This window comes from Hydra vulgaris, chromosome 12 (assembly GCF_038396675.1).
Source record: "Hydra vulgaris chromosome 12, alternate assembly HydraT2T_AEP".
Classification (NCBI taxonomy): domain Eukaryota; kingdom Metazoa; phylum Cnidaria; class Hydrozoa; order Anthoathecata; family Hydridae; genus Hydra; species Hydra vulgaris.
Window position 1 is genome coordinate 56,971,535 of NC_088931.1, and position 23,801 is coordinate 56,995,335.

The 23,801-nt window shown below is 27.3% G+C and overlaps 1 protein-coding gene across 1 annotated transcript in view; it reads left to right on the forward strand.

The window, feature by feature from the left end:
- Positions 1-23,801, forward strand: part of LOC101237540 (ATP-dependent DNA helicase Q5) — a 91,705-nt gene that overhangs the window by 53,107 nt on the left and 14,797 nt on the right. Inside the window, exons 11-19 of the mRNA XM_065813812.1 lie at positions 1,661-1,754; positions 1,859-1,951; positions 3,037-3,098; positions 6,097-6,196; positions 6,267-6,323; positions 13,253-13,315; positions 13,743-13,805; positions 15,334-16,167; positions 16,922-16,985. Coding sequence (XP_065669884.1) covers positions 1,661-1,754; positions 1,859-1,951; positions 3,037-3,098; positions 6,097-6,196; positions 6,267-6,323; positions 13,253-13,315; positions 13,743-13,805; positions 15,334-16,167; positions 16,922-16,985 — 1,430 coding nt within the window. The remainder of the gene's footprint in view (positions 1-1,660; positions 1,755-1,858; positions 1,952-3,036; positions 3,099-6,096; positions 6,197-6,266; positions 6,324-13,252; positions 13,316-13,742; positions 13,806-15,333; positions 16,168-16,921; positions 16,986-23,801) is intronic.

Consider the following 23,801-nt stretch of genomic DNA (forward strand, 5'->3'; position numbering starts at 1 on the left):
CTTGAACTGTACGAAGCTATTTACAATGAATTTTTACAAGCCAGATCGAAAGGTCATATTGTAAACTTTTCCTGGCTTTGGAGTAAAGCTAGAAATATACAATTAAACATTGATCCAAACGTGGAAATAAAACTTCATGTTATAGTTCGATTTTTACAAAAAAAAGAGTTAAAAATGAGATCGAAACAAAGAAACAAAAGGAAACATAAGAAAGAAATGGAACCATTATTACAGAAATGGCATGCCACATTCAGAGAAAAGTGTATCAGAACAGGTTCTAAAGATCCAAGTTACGACAAAAAATGGGGACGGTACCAACCTGGACAAAGGCTCAATGTTGACCAGAGCCCACTTCCCTTTGTTGTTCATGGTAAGAAAACTTATGAGTATGTACCCAAGGGTCAAGGTGCAACACATAATACATGGATCTCACAACCCGGCTCAGGATTGGAAAAAAGGCAATGTTCCCTTCAAATTATGTTTCGCCCAGAAGGAGAGCAACCAAAGCTAGCCATCATTTTTAGAGGTCAAGGAAAACGCATTTCAAAAGACGAAAAGTTAGCATGGCACAAAGATATTCACGTTTACTTCCAGCAAAATGCTTGGTTAGACCAAAACGTCTGTAAGCACTGGTGTGATAAAACACTTCTTCCATTTGTAAAAGAACAAAAGCTTGATAAATTTGTTCTTTTGCTGGACAACTTGAAGGGACAGATGCAGGAGGATTTTAAAGATGCTGTGGCTGCTGCTAAAGGACTTCTCTGGTACGGTCTACCAAGTGCCACTGACCTTTGGCAACCAGTTGACGCAGGATATGCTGCCACTCTGAAAAGACTTATTGCCATTGAACATCAAAAATGGCTCGATAGAGATAATCATTCTGATAGATGGTTCAGTAATGAAATGCCCTACACTGCAAAAGAGAGACGAATTTTGATTACACATTGGGCAGGGGAAGCATGGAAAGCTTTAAACACTTCAAAGTATGACAAGCAAAGGAAGAAATGTTGGACGATGACTGGATGTTTAATGACTTCTGATGGCTCAGAAGATTCGCTAGTTAAACCAGAGGGCCTTGATTGTTATAAAGTTCCCCCACCATCCATCATTGATCCTGGAAGTGATCAACCCATAGGAAATCAGGGTGATATTCAACCAGTGGAGGTAGATGATGCTATAAATGAAAGTGCCAACGAAATTCTTCCAGATGACACCTTTATTGGTCCGGACGAGAAGGAATGCGAAGTTCATATCTTTGATTTTATTGATAACATTTGTATATAGTATATATGTTTTATTTTTTATTATCATACTATAACATTAATTCAGCTACATTAAAACCAAAGCAAATACAGAGCATAAGTCAACTTTTTATTTTTCTTATACCCATTAACCTTAAGTAACGCGTACACTTTAAGAAAGTATTGAAATAAGCATATTTTATTAGAAATATGCTTAAGCTTTAGCATATTTTTGAGCCTCTTTTAACTTTTTGCTTAAGCATACCCGAGCCTGTTTCAAAAATTTCATATGCTTATAAAAAAAAAAACATGTATATTTTTAAGAATATTATTTCCAGGAAATATATTTTTAAGTTTATTTAAAACATAGATGAATTTTATTAAAAGCCTAAAATTCTTTTACTTTCTTTTTTTAACAGATATGATGATGGAGAAATCACTTCAGATGGTGAAGACACTTCTAAAGATTCTGATTTAAGTTCTTTAATTAAAAAAGAGTTTGAAAAAAGAAAAGTAAATTTATGTTTTTACTCTTGATTCCATATATAGTTCATTCCTTATTTTTAAATATAAATATAATATATAATCTTTTGTTTATAGTTTTTATAATTTTTTAGACATACAAAGCTTCTGATTCTGATGAGAGATCATTCATAAATACAAAGTTAATTGAACCTTACAATAAGAAAATACCCAAGTTATCTATAAGTGTGAGTTATTAACTCTCACTTGGTTTGACAAAACGACATGGCAGGAAAAAAGTCTTTCTACTTTCCAAACTTTTGTATTTAGTTTTATGTCCTTATTTATAAATAACACTTGTCAAGCCATGTGAATGTATATTCTGTACATTATATATATATATATGTATATATATATATGTATATATATATGTGTATATATATGTGTATATATATATATATATATATATATATATATATATATATATATATATTTATATATATATATATATATATATATATATATATATATATATATATATATATATATATATATATATATATATATATATATATATATATACACACAGTTGTGTGCAAATTAATGTAAACATGTATGTATATATATGCCTTTAATATATACATACATATATAGAAATATATATATATATATATATATATTATTATTATCTAATATATACAATCACCAACCTAGTTTCTATGTTTTATGGTAACCCTTTGTATCAAATTTTTGCCGACCTTATGACCTCTAACAAATTAAGGTCAGCAAAATATTGCCGATCTCATTTTTCTTAATTTGGAGGGCTGATATATATATATATATATATATATATATATATATATATATATATATATATATATATATTTATATACATATATATATATATATATATTTATATATATATATATATATATATATATATACACTGTGTATAGATGTATATATATATATATATATATATATATATATATATATATATATATATATATATATATACACAGATACATATATATATATATATATATATTTATATATATATATATATTTATATATATTTATATATATATATATATATATATATATATATATATATATATATATATATATATATATATATATATATATATATATATATATATATATATATATATACACACACAGAAATATACATATATATATATATATATTTATATATATATATATATATATATATATATATATATATATATATATATATCTGTGTGTATGTGGGTGTGTGCTATAAAAAGTTGAATCTCCAAATTATATTATCTTGGCTTTTTTTTATTTAAAGGTTAGAGAACATTGCTTAAAGCTTATAACAAGTGCATTGCGCTCAAACATTAGTGTTGACAGGTATGTTTTTTAAGCAATAACAATTGTATCAAAGCTACTCATGTTATTTGGATTATATATTTACTATTATATGTATAGATATATATGAATATAAACATATGTTTTCTATTTATTTATATGCTGACATAAAATATCCTCACATATTTATACAATTTTTAGTAGGGGAGAGTTCTCATAATTACAACACCTATAGAATAAATCTTTTTTAACCTAAAATGGTTTAATTATCAACCATTTATGATTTGATTGATACAAGCAGACAGTCCTACTATACTTTTAACCTTCATTTGACCTAATTGATCGCATTGTTATTGAAAATAAATTTGTCTGGTCAAAGCACCATTTTGTTCCAATCAAGGAACAACCGGTATCCTAAATTGAAATACTTTGGTTCCTTAACAGCTCCCTTCTTTTTAAAAAGTACCCAGTAAAAGGAACAGAAATCAATTAATTATTTTCATCTTTACAGTTACAATTTAAACAACTCACCTAAAATTTATAATAGGATTACAATTGCCCAAACGAAATAAAAATCTACAAATAATAAATTCTACAAAAGCTATAACTATTATAACATTTTATTATCTTAATTAAGACTCACAAACAAGTATTATTTTTGAGGTTTATGATGGTAACTATTTCTAAAAATTTTGTCTGATCTTCTTCTTCAACTCTTTGATTTTATTACTGATTAAGTAAGGAACACTTTATTGTTCCAATCAAGGAAACTTTTGACTATTTTGTTATATCAATGCAGTAACATGCTTTCAGCAATTTATAAGATAAGTTTATATTATTACTTCCATTTTAAATCCTATTATATAAAGCATGAATAAACTGTACAACCCACAGAGGTATACTTTACCCAGTACAATCAATATAATGTGAACACTAAATTGTATTGAACATTGAGGATGCAGATGGTTTGGGTATCAGCATGTAGAGAGGTAGCAGCTTCAGGATAAAAAGGTAGAGGTAGAAGTAAGAAAACTCAGAGAGAGTGCATTACATATGGTATGAAAAAGATGTAGCCTGAGATTATATTAGAAAAAAAGCATAAATTAGGGAGGCTAAAGCAATGATGATGATAATGATGATGATGGTGGTGGTGGTGGTGGTGGTGGTGGTGGTGGTGGTGGTGGTGGTGGTGGTGGTGGTGATGATGATGATGATGATGATGATGATGATGATGATGATATAAATATATGTGTGTATGTATATGTGTATGCTCTGAAAATCATTTTAAAAAGTGTTATAAATTTTGAAGTATCCATTTTGTCCTTCTTATTAGGTAAATAAATATATGAATGAGAATCACTGTAAAGTTTACATAAAATGTTTTTTGTATGTGCAATTTTTTTAAATTTTACTTAAGTATATTTGATTTTAGTACTCAATTATAGTTGACATTCTGATTAGAGATGTCACGAATAGTGGTTTTGCAGAATACCGAATATTTGGTTAAATGCTCAGTCAAAGCCCCAAATAATTGGCTGCCGAATATTTGGTGACACTTAGTTAATTTTGAAGGTTCCGAACTGCTTCATTGAAGTGCATACATTAACAACCCTGTGTATGTTTTTGTTTTATTTGTGACTAGGCTGTGTCACAGCATGCATTATTTGTTGACTGTTGCATCAAGTTGTTTTAATTGTAGTTAAATTATCATACTCTTCAAACCATTCATAAAAATTACAAAAATGATTAGCTCAGATATATTTTGCACTTCTGAGGTAATTTAAAAAGCTTAACTTCTTACCTATAATAGTATAAAAGTTATCCTCGATAGACAGCACTCTTCTTCATATGCTGTAACTTCGTGGGTTCTTCAAGGTTACATTAAGGATCTTCCAGATATTCTTACATCTAAGGTGGCATTGTTTGCTGATGATACTACCATTTATTCTTGTCTTGATAAGAAGCCAACGCTCTCTGATTGCTTGGAGGGGGCATTTGAGCTTAAAAAGGATCTCATATTTGCTACAGCATGGGGCTCACAGTGGTTGGTGAACTTTGATTCAGATAAAACCCAATTTTTTTCAGTCAATTGTTATTGCAATAATTCGGATCTTCCTTTATTTATAAACGGTAAAGTACTCGATAAGTCATCTACCCTTCATCTTCTAGGATTAACTCTTACTTCCAATTTCTCTTGGAAACCATATATTAAATCCATTGCAAAATTAGCATCTGCTAAGGTTGCATCTCTTTATCGTGCTCGACACTTTCTTACTTCAGATTCTATTCTTTATCTCTATAAATTTTAAATCTGTCCTTGTAAGGAATTATTTGCCATATCTGGGGCGGAACTTCCAATGATGCCCTTTCTCTTTTAGACAAGGTGCAAAAATGCATTGTGGACATGGTTGGACCTGCTCTTGCAGCCAACCTCCAACCATTATCACATTGTTGTAATGTTGCTTCTCTTTCTTATTTCTACCAATACTATAATGGGCACTGCTCTAAAGAGCTAGCGTCTCTTATGCTATCTACTAAAATTCATTCTTGTGTTAGAATGCCTATTTTAAAAAATATGTACAATTTATGAGGAATTCGCAATCATTTGTTATCATCAAACAATGAAAATGTTTTTATCATAACCACTTTTTTGAAGTATCAAATATGCCAATTATTTTTTAAAATTAAAAATTAAAAAAAAAATTATATGTAATCCTTTTTTTGTTTTGTTACAATCTGGTATTTAGCTGAATAGTTTGCAATATTGGGCCAAATATTAAATAGTAAAAAAGTAGCCAAATCAGCCAAATACCCTATAGTCACCAAATATTCGTGACACCTCTAATTCTGATCATGAACTTGTTTTACTTAGGCATATAGTTTAATTAAGGTTTAGTTAAAACAACATTATGAAGGTTTTACCTTAACATTATTTTTAATTTATAAACACAGAAGGAAACTATTGCACATTAATCTTATTTTTACAACATTTAATTTAATTAAAACGTTTTTACACATTTTCCATATTGTATTGTTCTAGTTCATCTAATGAAGTTCTAGAGTTATCTTCCAAGGTTGAGTTTGATATTTTTAAAAAGTCAAAGATAAACACAGTTTATAAGACAAATTGCTTCCAAATGGTAAGTTTTTTAAAAAGATTTTATGCTCTTATATATTTTTTAAGATTTTTAAAGTTGTTTTTATGTCTAGGTTCAAGAGGTTAATGCATTTTCAAAACTTGGCAAAGTTTATTCTTATAGTGAAAAGGTAAAGTAACTTTTTTATGTTGAGTAATAACAATAAATTTCAAGTACTGTGTTTGCACAGATTTTAATGTGATGTTAGTAGTGTTAAAAAAAAGACTTGATTTTTGCATAACAGTGTTCGCCCTATTATGACTTTCTTTATTACTTGTAGTTGTGTCAAAGCAAAAGAATGCAAGATGATTCTTGCAACAACATTACTTATAATTAAATTCAACTTTCTGTTGATTTAACTGGTATCTCAGGGATCACTATTAGTTTCTTAATATTCAAAAGAAATATAAAAATTTGTAAGCGTCTGGACACTCTCATTGAATTTTACTTAGGGTAGAATGTTGTAAACATTTTGATGCATTATAAGACAACAAGTTATGGATCCATTAATGACTCTTAAATTTCTTAAATTTTATGACTGTCCATGCCGTTATTAGTTTATTAATTTTTCAAACAATATTTTTTTAGAAAAAATTTTGAATAAAAATATGCTAGTTATTGCAAGTAAAAGAATTTTTAAATAAATATAGAAAGGAAATGTACTAGAAATGAGGTGCACAATTTTGCAAATTTAGTTCAGCTAAAGTAGTGTGTGTGTCTATATACATATATATATATATATATATATATATATATATATATATATATATATATATATATATATATATATATATATATATATATATATATATATATATGAATACCTCAGCGGAAAAACCAGCAATGTCACATTTTCGAAATTTTTGAGTTGTTACCATTTTTAAACAAGCATATTTTATTTCATATTCTATTTTAATTAAAAAGTGAAAAACCAGTGCAGTCCTTAAAAATGAGGATAAAATGAAGCATAACCAAGTGGAATAATCAGTAATGTCCAGGGTTACATTTGGAACAAAATGCGTTGTCCGTAGTTTTTATAGTTTGCAAACCCACACGATTCTTAAAATCCATAAGTATTTGTTTAATAAAGAGCAGCGGAAAAAAGTAATTAAAAAATAAAATGGCTTGTATACCATTTTGTACATAAAATACGAGCTATAAATAACAGCTCATATTTTACAACCAGTTATTTCAAAACTGTAAACAAATAAGAGCGTAACGCTTCTTAACAAGGCTTGTCAAAGTATTTTTTTGAACAAACTTAGTTCTATTACTTTATCCTTTAATAAAATTTGTAAAAAAATAAAATATTATTTTAGTTAAAACGATAAAACTTTTTAATTTTTCTTTAGGAAGTATATTTTTAAGTAATCTATTCTAAAAACTTTTCTGAGCTTTATTCTATTTATTCTAAAGACATTTCATATCACACAAAACATGTTTTTCTACTTACTTTCCAATATTTATAATGACTTCCTTAGCTGACACTCTTTTTTTTAGCTTTCCTTGTTATGGATTTTAATGGATAGTTCTGTTGTTACAAAATTAATATTAATTTAAAAAATAGAAAAAAAATACACAATTTATCGAGCCGCACTAGTGGGGCAGACTGTAATTGTATTCGACTCGCATGTTTTAAAAATATTAGTAGTAAGAAAAGAAACAAACTAATTAAGTATTTTAATCAATGTACATCTAAAAATAGTCAGGACACATACTTATCCTTACTAATAAAAATTCAAAATATTACCTTATATAATATTATTATTATTAGATCACAACAGGAAGCAGATAAAGTTTAATTACAATTTTTCATATTCTTATTGCGTTCGGGTGCAAATAGCACAATCAGTTATTGAAGTGCTAATCTGCATTAAAGCTATGTCTATTTTTCAGAATTACAAAAGCTAGAATCAAATCAATAAGGAAATCAGTTGCTACCACTGGATAGTAAAGAGTTTAAGACATTATTTAAATTTTTTAAAATTATTAACTAAACTATATATATGTAAATAAAATTGTTTCTGAAAGGGCTAAAATATCATTATTTTAGTCCTTTTCACAGACAGTAGATAAGTTTTTTTTTTAAGTCTATTTTTGAACAATGTAAAAAAAATCTAAGACTAAAGATCACACTTAGTCTCTGAGAACAAGAGCATATAAAGCAAAATAATATATTTATTAGATGCAGTGTATCACCTATATATATATATATATATATATATATATATATATATATATATATATATATATATATATATAAACACATATATACATATATATATATATATATATATACACATATATACATATATATACACACAGGGGGCAACAAATCGATGAACATGAGAGGTTTGTTAAAAAAAAAAGATAGAAAAACAAACGTTACATTTCTTTACTTTTGCTTATGCAAACGTTGGTGTTTGCATAAAATTTTAAAAAAGGAGCACATTATTTCAGCAATTTTTTTTCCAAAAAATTATGTGATTGATAAATAGTGTTTTATTTATTTTAAAAAACACATATTTATAATAAAAAACAATTAGTTACTAAAATTTAAAACGTGCTTTAATGACTTTAGCCATGCTAAAACGTGATTACTTTCTTCAATAGCGTATTAAGTAAAATAACTAAGATTGCCATGCTAAAACATAATTACTTTTTTTGAAAAAGTAATTATGTTTTAGCATGCTTTTTGCATGCATTAGAAAAAGCATGCAAAATTTTACTTAAAATGAATACCTTTAAAATTACTTTAAAAGAAACCTTACTTAAACATGATTTTAAGCATGGTTTCTTTTAAAGTAATTTTTTTTTGCAGGCTTTTTTTAAAGTTTTCTAATTTTCATTAAAGTGATGTATTGTATGTTCGCATATTAAAAACACTTTTAAAAATTTGAAAAGAATTTTTAAGTTTTGCTGAAATATATATAGTTTAATAGAATATATAGAATTATTATATTTATTAGGGTGTGTCATTTAAAAAAAAATTGATTTTAAAAAAGTTATTAAAAAAATATTAGGATTTTATATATAAATAAGAAACATAACCTTAAGTTTTGTTGAATTTTAGTACTACCTACATTTTTTAAAATTTTACTCTTTATGGCTATTCTACAAACTACTTGGTGCGCACCCACAGAAAAATAGTTAGCTGTTTTAAATAATTTTTTTCTGCCTAGAGTCGAACAGTTTTATTTTTAATTATTTTAAGTATTCTATTTATTGCAATGTAAAGAAAAAATTTGAAAAATTCTGCTTATATGGGTAAAATATTGTTACAATATCTTTATAAAAACCCTTATATTTTGTTACAAAATACATTTTAGGACTTCTTACACTTGGAGCGGTTTGGCGCCCTATTGTTAGCCCTATAATTTTTGTAATCCTTATAATACGAGCTTTATTAATTTTATGAATTCATTTAATGAGCTCATAAAATGAATTCATTTTAGGCACATTTTTATCTATAAAAATAAAATTTGTTATATAATGACAATTAATAGTATTTAAAAAAACTACTATTTTATTAAAATAATAAGTAATCTATTGAATATTAAGTGTTTATTAAATATAATAATATAAAACATAAAGGTTGAATATTAAAATAACAAAAGAATGTTATACTTTTTGAGCTCAACAAAAACTAATAATTAAAAAATCACTTTATTGTTTCAGTATAGTTTAGAAGTTCCATCATGTCTTTCTTGCTCCTATTAGCAGACATCAACTCTCTGCTAATGAATTGGGCTCTTATGTAAGCTTCTCTTTTTTCTGATGTGTGAACATGTCCTGCAGCTTCTGTGACTAGCTGTACACACCTCTCAAATGATTGTGTATGTGAACTCCATTCAGTAACAACCATGGGGTTATTAATTAAATCTTATAATATCCAAAGATGTAAAATTGCATGTCAAAGGTGGTTCTGTTATGGTATTGCTAGTCTATCAAACTAAAAAGATTTTTAGCATCAACGTTGATATCAGGTGTTCTTTGATGTCTATGGCTTTAAACACCAGTATTAGTTTGCTCGTGATATTTTTCACGAAGCATAAGAATAATTTCCACAGCTTGAACTCTTTCTACTTTACTCTCACTGCTTATCATAGCTTGTAAAATAGCTTCTGAATGCGTATACCAAGCTAATCATTTAATTGTGGGCATTACAATATCAAGAACTGGTTTCTTCTGGCTTCTGAAGAGTTCTAATTGGTATAAAACGTGTCTTGGTCCCTCAACCCAACAAGGTTTAACTTTTATGTTAAACCAGTTTGTAATATAAACACCAACAATAAATTCAACAATCTATGTAAGATTTTGAAGGTTGATACCATATAGGCCATGCTGAGAAACCCATATCCTGCAAAATCTTAATGCTGTTGTGAGCCACCTGCTATGACAAACAGGTCCTATTTTTAGCATTGCTAATTGCTGAGGTAAATCACCAGACCTTATTGCTTTTATGTTCTGTAAGCATAACTTTAATCAGTACTTAAACCTTTTATTACTTCAGGGCTAAGAACAATTAATGCAGGCCCAACATCAATTTTTGTAATTCTGGGATTAATTTCAAGTCTTGTTGCTGTATGGGATGAATTTCAAGACTTGTTGCTCGTGAATTTCTTCATTCCATAAAAAATAGCATTTGTATAAACAGAGTTCTATTAGTAATTTTATTTCTGAAATGCTCAGTTTTGTTAGTTTATTTAAATTTGGGAAGAGCCCTAATATATCAAGAAGAATTTTTGTGGTCTCTCCCAGAAAGATTGATAAATATAAATTGACAACATCATAAGACATTGTCAATTTATTAGACATAGTACTTGAAGGGATTTTGGTATTAATTTATGTTTTATACATTTTTGAAGAAAGATATATTGGTTCTTTGATTTTGCCATATCAGCAACAATTATTATTAGCAAGATCAAAACAACACCAAAAAAATGTGTGAAGAAAAATGGGGACAATCTGCAATAGGCGTCTTAAAAACAAATGTCCATGCAATATAAAGTGGGGGCAAGTAAAAATGTTGAAAACAGAACCTAAAAAATTTGAAAGAAAAGTTTGAGAATCAATTGAAATTCAGTTTAACAAATGCAGACCTTAAAATGGAGGTATGAATTTCGATAATGGTCGATATGTAAAAATGCAATTCTTGGCACCATAATTTGACAACTTAAAAAAAAAATTCGAAGAACTACAGTTTAAGCTGTTCCTCACCTTAATACGAGTTCAAAAAGGTCTAAGAAAGTTGTTTTTGACCACTCTAAGTGCATTATGTAAAAGTTGATTTTTAAGATATTTGTAATTTTTTATTCTTTGTTATGAACTAATAAAATGAATATTTCCTGCTCATTTTAATTTTAGAAAACTAATTAAATATTGCATTTACAGATCAGGATAAGAAAAGCAAAAAAAAAAAAAAAAAAAAAAAAATAAAATGACAGAAGACCATTGTATCTACTTATATCACCTACTTATATCACCTTTTAATACATTACCAGTATCTTTTTATAGAAAGTTTTAATACATTATCAGTTCTAGATCAAATCTATTTAATAGCTTAAATACAAACTTTGCATGTGCAACCGGCAAAAATTTTGATTTGGTATGCAAAGATATTGAGAGAGGAAATGAAAATTTTTGTCTCCTCCGAAAAATAGTAAACCTCTGGAAACTTTGCGGATTTGGCAACTATTTATTTTCTGAATCAAAAATTCTTGACAAGTTTGTAAAACTTCACAAAAAATGGCAGCTTATGGTACAACAACAAAAACTAACTTGGAAGATAGAAACCAAAGAACAAAAAATTATAGAGTTTCAAGTAAAAACATTTTAACATTATTTTGTACTATGTGAATTTGTATAATGATATAATATACTGATTTGATGTGTAGAGCATTTTATTATATATGTAATTTTTTTTAAAGTAAAATAGAAGGTTTTTTTGATATTGGCAAAGCAAACATAAAAGAGCTAATCCATCAGAGTATTGATATGCCCAGAAACAAAAAGGCTATAATGGAAGATCTTTCATTCATTGAAGATCAGAGAAATGAAAGAGTTCAGTTCATTAGTCACATTAAAGATACAGAATTAGAAGCAAGAATTGAAAGGAGAATGGAGAGATATGCAAGGTATGAAAAATACAGGAAGAAAATGGTGGCAGATGGTGCTTGTGAACACATAATTGAAAATGAAGATAAGCTTTTATAAAAAAAACTTTTTTATAGTTTACATTTTATATAGATTCTAAAGATATTCAAAGCAAAGTGAAGACAGTTCTAATGAAATCCAAATACTTAAAGTTAATAGTGAAAAACAAACACATGCAACTCCTATTATTGATCATAATGTTATCAGAGATGGTTTTATAGCAGCAACAACACCTTCAAGCGTAAGAAAAGGGATCAGAGACCAAACAATGTTTATTGCCTGTGTAATGAACTACTTAGGAGTAGAAATAGAATTAAATAGAGAGACTGTAAGACAGAAGCGCTAGGAAACTATAGCACACCATTGTATTGAAATATGAAAAAATTATAGAGATGAATTAAGAAGTAAAAAACTTGTTCTCCATTTTGATGGCAAAGTAGAAAGTCATATTGAAGAAAAATTAAAGCAGAAAATTAACCGTGAATTGGGTCTCAAAAGAAGCAAAATTATATCAAAATTTCAAAAATAATAATCATTTTATTAAAAAATTATTATTTTAGAGTTTATTGCAGAAAAAAAAAACTTTTATAAGTAAAAATGAAAGTGTGTTTTTTTAATAATAATTCCAAAAAAAATCTTAATAATTTTTTTATAAAATGATTGTTAATTTTGAAATTTTTATATAATTTCGCTTCTTTTGAGACCCAACATGACATACTTTTAAAAAAACTTTTTTTTTTTATAATATTAGGGACCCGGTATGTGTTCAAGGGTCTTGTGCTCCCCCTAAATCCAATAATATATATATATATATATATATATATATATATATATATATATATATATATATATATATATATATATATATATATATATATATATATATTAGAGGCTTTTTTTTAGAAAGAAGAACAAGAAAAGGAAAAACGCCTATTTTTTATAAAAGCATCTGACATTTCAAAAGAGGTATTATAATTTTTAATACTAGAAAAATAATTTTGAAAATCAATGTGAGAATTTTAAGAAAAATTATAGAATGAATAAAATTTTTTTATAAGTATTTTGAAAGCAGAAGCAAATATGTTGATTTATTTTAATTAGTTGATAAAAACCAAACAAAAACAGGTAATTGAAAAACATGCTTCACATTATAGTATTATTAGGATTATATGACATTTAAACCTTTAATCTCTTGCACACAATATAATTATATTACATCTAAATGTTTTTATTTACATTAATATAAAATGTTTATTTAAATTTAAGAAAACTTTACGCCATATTTTGGTTTATTTACTGACCAAATTTGTTTTGAATGTAATTTTATTTTGTATAAAGATATTACCTTTTCAATTTTTAATTTTAAAAACATTTTAAAAGTTGTTTTTTTTAGAAAGAAAAACCAGAAAAAACAATCCAATCTTTTTTCATCAAAGCATCTGACTTGGAAAAAGAGGTTTTTATTCATTTATTTTTGATAAACATGCCAATAAATATTTTAAAAAAACCATAAAGTGTTCAAAAAACTAACATCCTTTTGATGCTGAATAAAAAAAGTGTTGTTATGGAGAAGGTATTGCTATGGAGTGTAGTAGTAATTACAGAACAGACTTGAATCTGATATCTAGTATATCTAGAAATTATGAAACAAATTAAATTGAATTATTAAATTAGCAGTGCACATATGAATAACTTTGCATTTTTAAAATATTACATACTAACGATAATGAAACAAATTTATAATGATAAAATGCAACTTTTTTTATCATCATAAATAAGATGTTTTTTAAAAATAGTTACAAAAAATAATGTGACTTACAATATACACAAGTTTTTATTTTTTTGACCTTTACTTTAATTGTTAATTAAAGTAAATTTAATAATTTAGTAAGTTTAATTTTTAATTGTTTTGACCTTTACTTTAATTGCTTTAAAGCAATTAATGCAAAATTAAAACAATGTGATTAAAAAAGTACATGAATTAAACAGAAAAAATGTCAAAGTTATTCTCTAAAAAAAATGGCTATTGAGGAATGGCAATTTAAAAGGCTAATTGTTTGATACTTTCGGTTTCATTAGATTTAAATCAGGTTAGAATATTTTTGAGTATATTTGTTCCTAGGTTCCAACCACTTGATTTTCTGTAAAGCATCCTTATCTGACATAAGTTAATGTGAATAAGCAATGAGTTTAGAGCTTTAAAGTTTGCTACATACTTTAAAAATTTGATCAAAAACACCAAAGGCTTGCTTTTTTTACTAATGAACATTATGTCTTCCTTGCGCTTTGTTTGGTATTTGGTGAAGATCAAGCTCTATGAAAGTTCTCCTTGCTTAATTACAACATCTTTGTCCTGTTGAAAAACTGTTCTGTAAATATTTTTCTAAAAAATGCTTTAGATTATTACTGCATAACTTCTTTTGTTTTTTACTCTGTTTGATTTTAAGTTGCTTTTTTTTTTTTTTCGTTAATAAATAACAATCTTGTTTTGTATATTTTTGTTTTAATAGTTTTATGTACTGTTGTATTGTTGAATAACATTTGTACTAATGTTCAGGTAGGTACCAAGTGCAGTTTTAATTACAAGTATTGTTATATTGTTTTTATATTAAGTTATATTGTAATAACTAGGTAATTTAAGTTTGATGTGATGACTACATTGATCTCAGATTATTTATTTTTTGTTATTGCTATTATTTCTATTCAAGTTTAATTTTATTTTATTTTTATATTGCTTTAATGATCAAATTGGATAAAGTAGTTTGTATAATCGTGTTTAATAATATCACTTGTAAAATTTAAAATGTATGTTATTACACAATGCAACACAATGTGGCTTATTATTTAAAACACATACACATTTGTTATGCTAATTGAATTAAAACAAGACACACACTAATAACAGTACTTGTATATATTAGACAGGTACGCAAATACAAGTGCATTACATTTTTTTCAATGTGTAAACTTTTTTTTAAACCTAGAATAAAAAATTCAATGATACAAATTTTGAAGAAAATGAGGAACTGAAAAGCGATAATAGGTTATATAATGGTGAACGAAAGCGTAAATATGATCACAACTCCTCATGTCAAAATAATACTTCACCAATAAGACATGCTTGTTCAAAGTCTACAAAATTAGAATTACTTAATGACAACACATCACAAGATGTAAAATATAATAAAATAATGCAATCAACTCATCAGGATTCCTCTGATACTCAGTTACATTCAGTAAAGCGAAAAAAAGATTTAAGAAATTTTAGTGAAAATACTAAAATTAATGATCATGTCACAAATGTAAAGAATTCTGTAAATCAAACTATTCTCACTGAAATGATTCCAGATGCTGAAGAAGATTATTCAGATGTCAAAGATAAAAGTTTTAAACAAATAAAATCTAGAACTATTAGTGAAAGTGATGTTGATGTTATTAATGACACTTCTACTTATGATATAAACGAAAAACTTCAAAGCAAATCTAAAACAAGAGCAAGCAGTGAAAGTGACATTGATATAATTAATGAAACTTCTAGTTGTGATATTAAAGAACAACTTCGACAAGATTTGAAATTTAAATCAAATGAATTAACAGAACCTAATACAAATCAGGTTCCAAAAAAAACTTTATTACAATCAAAAGAAGCTTCTAAAATGTTCACATACTTAGACAAAGCTACTGGTTTATCAAAAGTGCTTGGTCCAAGTGAGGGAAAAGATCACCAAATCATTCATAAACTAGATGAAAAGATTGTTGCTCACTATGTTGTAAAATACTTATCCAAATATAATGAAATGAAGCGAATTAAAACAAAGGTTTGTTATTTATTTCTTTATAATTTAGTGAGTGGAAAAAAGTTTTTATTTTAAAGTTAATTTTTTCAAAGTTAACTATTTTTGAATGAATAAAATTTTGATTAAATTTTGACTTATGTTTATTTAGATGCTATTTCCTGAAGATTAGACATAATGAACTAATTGTTTAGTCCTTTAAAGAGCCCATAAATATATGTTTTTTTTCTAAAGATAAAGTTATTCCTTAAAACTGAAACTTCTTTGCCCTTTTTTGATCATCCATTAAATCAATGTTGTTTGTAAGAAATATTTAAAGTGGCTTCCTAGGAGCTATTATTTATAGTATTTGTATTTATGCATTATACATTGTACTAATAATGTATAAATAAATTTTTTTTTAACTTTGTGTTGAAGATTTAAAAACAGTTTAAACATTCCTGTTTATCTTTTGAAAAGTGTTAGAGGTTATGAACTAAATTTTTGAAGTATTAGAGGTTATGAACTAAATTTTCACATTTTAATTAGTTCACTCCTTTTTTACTTTATTTCTCTGAAGTTTTTCACTTTGTTTTATTTTTTGTCTGTGCTTTATTCTTTATCCCATTTTCACTCAGTTTCTTTACCTAAATATATTCTATTTCACTATAATTATTCCATTTCAATATAGTTACTCTGTTTTATTGTAATGATTCCATTCCATTGTAACAATGTTGCTATTTAATGCTTTAAATTTACAATTGTCACAATTTTTTCAAGTTAATTTTTTTATGTGTAGGATTTGTTCAAAGCATTAGCTAAGTCAATTACCTATAAAGTAATGAAAGAAAAAGATCCAAAAGGTATAAATATTTCATATGTTTTGTCACAAAAGATATAAACTGTTTTGTATTATTATTAATTTTTAAGAATTTAAATCAATAAAATATAAAGTTACACAAACAAATTTACATTTTAAAATTCAATATCTTTGAAAAGATATTAAGTATGTAAAAACTTTTTTAGCTGATATAAAAGTAAATTTAATTATTTAAATTATTTTATTTTTAAATTATGATTTTTTTTATAATTATTTTTAAATTAATATTTTAAACTTTTATTTATGGCAATAAGTTTTATTGTGTTTTAATTGGAATTTTAAAGTACCATTGGGTTAGGTCTCATATTGCAAAAAATCAAAAATTGTGTTGTTTTTAAGTTCTGCATCTTATTGACAGTATAGGGAAAATAATTAAAAATATGTTGTGGCATTTTTAATCTTTAATAGGTATTAATTTATTTTATTTGGAAAAGCCTACTCCACTTGAGTAATTAGTAATAATCAAAAATAAAAAAATATCAAAGTTATGTTTAGGCTAGGAAATGCTAAAACAATTTTTTTTTTGAGTCAACTTGTATAGGAATATATGTGTCAAAGTAGTTTCTTGTAAATCACTTTTTGTAAAATTATGGTTTTGCAGAATTTCATGAAATAATCATCTTCATAGTATTGCTCAATAATTTCTTAAACACTATTTGTCAAATTCTCATTGGAAATATTAGTCTCAATAAAAAAAATTATGATATTTAAATTTTAAATTTTTATACTAATTAATATTATAAACTTTTATTTATGGCAATAAGTTTTATTGTGTTTTAATTGGAATTTTAAAATGTCATTTGGTTAGGCCTCATATTGCTAAAAATCAAAAATTGTGTTGTTTTTAAGTTCTTTATCTTATTGAAAAAGTAAACAGCTAGAACATACTTGTTATTTAACAGGTTATATTTGAGAAATTCTTTTTTAACTCAAGAGTTATCACAACATTTGTTCAAAGTATTTGGAAATAACACTTTTTTGAAATGTAATTGATTTTGAGTTTTAACAATTTTTACTTTCATTTCGAAGGAGTTTCAAATGATGACTAAATGCAGTAACTTTTATTTTTAGATGATAAAAATAGGTTGCATTAAATAAGGAACTGCTTGGCTTTATCAAATTATTTGTTAATATAAGATTTCAATATTATACATTAGTACAAAATAATTTTTTCAAATGATCAAGTTTGGGATACAAACTATTATCATATCTAAAAACTCCATAAGTATTATATAATATATTTATTTGTATGTGTTTATATTTATTTGTATGTGTTTATATATAATATATTTAAAACTTAATAGTCAATGACTTAAAGACTTAGAGTCAAACAATACACAACAACAAGGGAAAAAAACTACAAATAAATGCAGTTTCAGAGCTTTTGTGCTAATCACTTCTAGCTGAGATTTAAATGTTGAAATGTGTTGCTAGTTCAAAATACTCTAGAATATCTGAAGTTTAAATCACAGAATTCATTGTTAAATAACATGTCCTTTTCATTATTATTTACATGCAATTGGTTCTTTTTATTTATTTTCCTATTCAATTTCTTTTAATTTTTTCATTTTGCTGAATAATAACTTACTAAAAAATCTTGTTAAGCTATTGTACAATTTGAGGTTCTGCATATGTTCATTTTGCATAGTATGTAATGTTTATTTTGTATATTCTGTTTAATGATGTTCATTTTGCATAGTATGTAATGTTTATTTTGTATATTCTGTTTAATGATGTTCATTTTGCATAGTATGTAATTTTTATTTTGCCTATTCTGTTAAATATTTGTTTTGCATAGTGTGTAGGGTAAGATGGGGCAAAATGAGATAGATTGGATTTATTATGATCCCAACATCGCAATTTATTGTTTTAATGATTTTTAAAAGTTCAGTTGTGTTCTAAAATCATTTGTTGTTACAAAAAATATCTTGAGTCACTTTGAAATAAAGAAGATGAAGAGAAGGACAACTATTTCATCTCTTGGCTATGTGGCAATTATGTATTTCAATGCATTGTTGTTTTAATTTTTCAAAAAAAAAAAAAGTTTTATATTCAAAATTTGTGTTTTATTATCATCTTGATATTTTATTTCTATTACAAAAATGCTAATAAATTACACAATTTTGATGCTAACATGTTGAAGGGCAAAACGAGGCGTTTTTGTTTTGTTTTTTTTCCGATATAAAACATGTTTTTTTTAATATTTTACATTAAAACAACAAACATAATAAATAATATTTGTAAATATTAATATTTACTCTAATATTTGAAATATTAGAGTAAATATTGTTTACATACTGAAGATTTATATATATTTTTTTTTAATATTTGCTGTGTTTAGTTGTTATCCAACATGTTATTATGTTTTATATTTTATTTACTCATATTTATCTGATATGTTTATATTTTATACAAGAAGTAAATCCTATTGTAATCAATATATATATATGTATATATATGTATATATATATATATATATATATATATATATATATATATATATATATATATATATATATATATATAAAGTTAAACATGGTTAGTAATTGTAAAAGAAAAACTACTTGTGTCAATTTTTCTGAGCAAAGCATATTAATAGCAATTGACTCCATAAAGTTAAAAGAAATGTCATTAAGAAAAGCAGCTTTGACATTTAACATAAGTAAAGAGGCTTTACACAGAAGGATTCAAATAAAAATTAAGGAGTTTAGACTATTAATATACATAAAAGATCTCTTGGTTCATTTTAAAAAGTATTGCCAGATGATACTGAAAGTCAATTAGTTAACTACATAAAAAAATGCATTTAGTTTAATATGGGTTGTCCATAAGGGATATTCAACAAATTGTCTTTGAGTATGTCGAAAAGTACAAAATAGTTCACCCATTTAGTAAATATAATGGTGTTGCAGGAAGAGATTTTGTAAGTGGATTTTTAAAGAGACATCGAGACCTTTCAATCAGAAAGCCTCAAGGGTTGTCTTTAAATCATGTTTATGGTTTAAACAGCAATTATGTGAACATTTATTTCAATAATATAGAAACTGTAATGAAAAAGTACAAGTTTGAACCTCATCAAATTTTAAATGTGATGAATCAGGCATTACAACTATACATAAACCTGTTAAAGTTATAACAAAAAAAGAAAATATTGAAACAAAAAGAGAAATACACACAAGCTTCTATTCTAGTTGAGCAAAAGAAATTCACTAAACTTCTTATTGTCGGAAATTTCAACTACCGGAATCAAATGTAATAGCTCTGGTGGATTCTCTACATAATCCAATTCACAGGCAAGTACATTCCTCGAAACAATTCAAAACTGTCTGCTCACTCAGTTTGTCCTACAACCAACATTTATCAAAAATCAACTTGACCTTGTGTTATCAAATGATCCGTCATACATTTACAATGTAAAAGTTGATTCCCCTCTTGGAACCACACATAAAAATCACCTACATGCTATGCTCTTTTGGGATTTTATAATTGAGAAAACAATTTGGACACCTTCAACAAAAGTTGCAAACATTTCAACTTCAAACACACCAACTTTAAAAGCATGATTAGCTACTTCAACATGATTAATCGGGTCCCGGAATTTGCTAACCTGATGGTTGACCAGTATTATGCCCATCTATCAAAAGTGTTTGAATCTCACCGCAAAATCATTATTCACTCCAACTCGCTGCAAATTATTCTCAATTAGAACAGACCTGAAATGGCTTAATAATGAAGTTAAGTAAGCGTCAAAAAAGAAATCTGCTATTTTTGCCCAAATTTTTGTAGCACTCTGAGACCAAAAACACCTAGTAAAGCCAGAGTTTAACAAGCCTCACGGAAAGTCAAAAGGCTTGTTTATAAAGCCCTTTGCACACACAAACATAATATCATAAGCAAGTGCAAAGATAACCCTAGACTTTTTTATGACTTAGTTAACAAGGCCAAAAACTGCAAAAATCATATTAGAGCTCTCGAGAATGGAAATGGCGTTCTAACATCTGACCAAACTGAGATATGCAACTTGCTAAACAAACAGTTCTTCTCTGCATATAGCAAGAATCTTCCCAGTGATCCCCCTGCTCTCCAATCACATACTGATACGATTCACAATATAAATAAAGAAAACTTCTCCCAAGCCGCTGTCGAGTTGCATTTCTCCAAACTGGACAAATACAAACAACCAGGTATTGATGGACTTTGTCATTTCATCCTTTCAGAAGCTCGTTCAGCATTAAAATTACCTTTCTCTCTGGTTTTCACAAAGTCTTTCATTACTGGAGATGTTGCTGGAAGCAAGCCAATGTCACACACATTTTCAAAAAAGATTGTAATACAAACCAGCTAACCACTTCCCAATCTCTCTCATCTCTGTTCCATGCAAGGTGGTGGAACGCTTCGTTTGTGACTCCATGCTCAAGCATATCCGCATATGCTGACCATAATCCGCTTGACAGTAATCAACACGGTTTTGTTCTTTGCAGATTGTGTATGACAAATCTAATTGAGACTCGCTAAATCTAACTCGCTTGAATCTCATCTTGAAATTGTAATGATCATTCTTGATTTTGCTAAAGCCTTTAATAAAGTTAGTCACTCACTTCTACTTGTCAAACTATGTGTGTATGGCTTTGACACAAGTACATGTAGCTAGATAGCATTATTCCTAAATGGCTGCTGTCAAAGAGTCGTACAAGGTGGCTACATTTCTGATTGGCTGGATGTCTTCAGTAGAGTTCCGCATGGCTCTGTAATAGGACCCCTTCTCTTCATTATCTTCATCAACAATATGCCAAGCCTCACTCATCACTGCTGTAAACTCTTTGCCGACAATACAGAACTAATAGCTGTTATCAAAGATACCTCTGACTACCAACCTCTCCAAGAGGACATCAATTGTCTAGTTAAATGGGCCCACTCATGGACCATGAGTTTTAACAAGGACAAGTGTAAAGCCATGTTCTTTGACAAGAGATTTAACAACCACCTCAACACTGCATTTATTGACAATTTGCCTGGCTTGCACGTAATTTTTACCATAACTGACTGCATCAGTAACTGCTACAGCCTTAGTGAGACCACTTCGGAGCATGACCTTGGTATCATTGTCAATGACCAACTTAAGTGGCAAGATGAAGTCGCACATGCTGTAGCCAAAGCCAAAACGGCACTAGGCATGTTTTAAGGAACATTCATCTGTTGGGACATTAACAGCTTTCATGTACTTTATAAAACTTATGTACGACCACATTAAGTTTTGCTCTGCTACCTGGAACCCCTATTATTGCAGAGACATAGATCATCTCAAATCAGTGCAAGAAAGAGCCACTAAGCTTGTACCTCATCTCAAACCTTTAAGTTATCACCAAAAACTAGTTGCAATAAACATTCAATTGCTTAAGGATAGAAGGCATAAGGGTGACCTAATACAGTTTTTCAAACTATACCACGACATTAACGAAGTTGAGCTTTGTAAATCAAGCTCACTAGCTCCAGCACTAAATGTGCAAGGACCAGCCAACAGCCTCCGTGGCCAATGTCATCATCTTCAACAACAACCAGTAGCAAACTGTTTACAAAGAGAATTCTTCCTCTGTAATCGCATCGTACCTGACTTGAACATCCTTTCGAACTCCATCATATCTGCCGCGTCAGTTAACGCTTTTAATCGATTTTAATCTTTGGAAAAACTAGTCAACTTGACTTATTTTTTCCAAAACTTTTAATTAAAAACAAAACAAATTGATATTTATCATAGTGGGGCTTCATTAATTGCCCTGCTTGCAAATGCTTAAACAATTGCTATAATTTATGTATATTATTATTGTGTTTCCTCTGTAACTAGAGGTGAATGGGGTGTAATGACAACTGTTGTTTGTGCTATGAATGTGACTGGACAATTTATTTTACCAACAGTGATATTTAAGATAAAGATAATGAAATTAGAGCTTATAGATCATGCTCTAACTGGAACAATTGTGAAGGATGCTCTAAAAATGGCTGGATTACAACTGATCTGTTTATAGAGTATATAAACATCTTACAAAGCACACAGAGCTTCTATCAAAAATAAAATTCTATTAATTTTAGATAGGCATAAAACGCATACAAAAAGCATTATTTTGTTAGATTTTGCAAAGGAAAGTGGAATAGTTATTATAATCTAACCACCTCACACTTCCTATAAGTTGCAACCATTTGATCAAAGCTTTTTTAAACCACTTTATAATATGTGGATCATGGTTGCATGAGCATCCTTAGTGAAAAATAACAAATGGTCAACTTGGAGGTATATTCTCCAAAGCCTATCATAAAGCTGCCTCTGTAGAAGTTGCCTGTTCTGGCTTTTTTACATCTGGAATTTATCCTTTGTGTTGGGGTATAATTCCAGACATTAAGTTTAAAAATGACAAAAACTCTAATGCCAACTTACATAAACTTGATAAAAATCACAAGTTAATTCAAGCCCCTTATTACCATTGTTGTCTGGATGTTCAGAAAATATTGATTTTAATATAGTTAATATACCCTGCTTTTCGAATATTTTAGCTATTCCAAAGATCACTTTACCACCAAAAAAGAGAGAAGAATTACAGGTAATAACATCATCACATTACAGAAAATCACTTTTTGAATCCTTTGAAAAATCAAAAAGTTAAAAGAACAAAAAATAGAAAATAAATGTGCATTAAAAAAGGGTAAAGAAAGGGTTGAAAGTTTAAGTGTTAAAGACTGGGAATGTTATGTTTGTAATGGATTATGAAGTAAGGCTGCAAAAGGAGAGAGGTGTAGCCAATGTTTA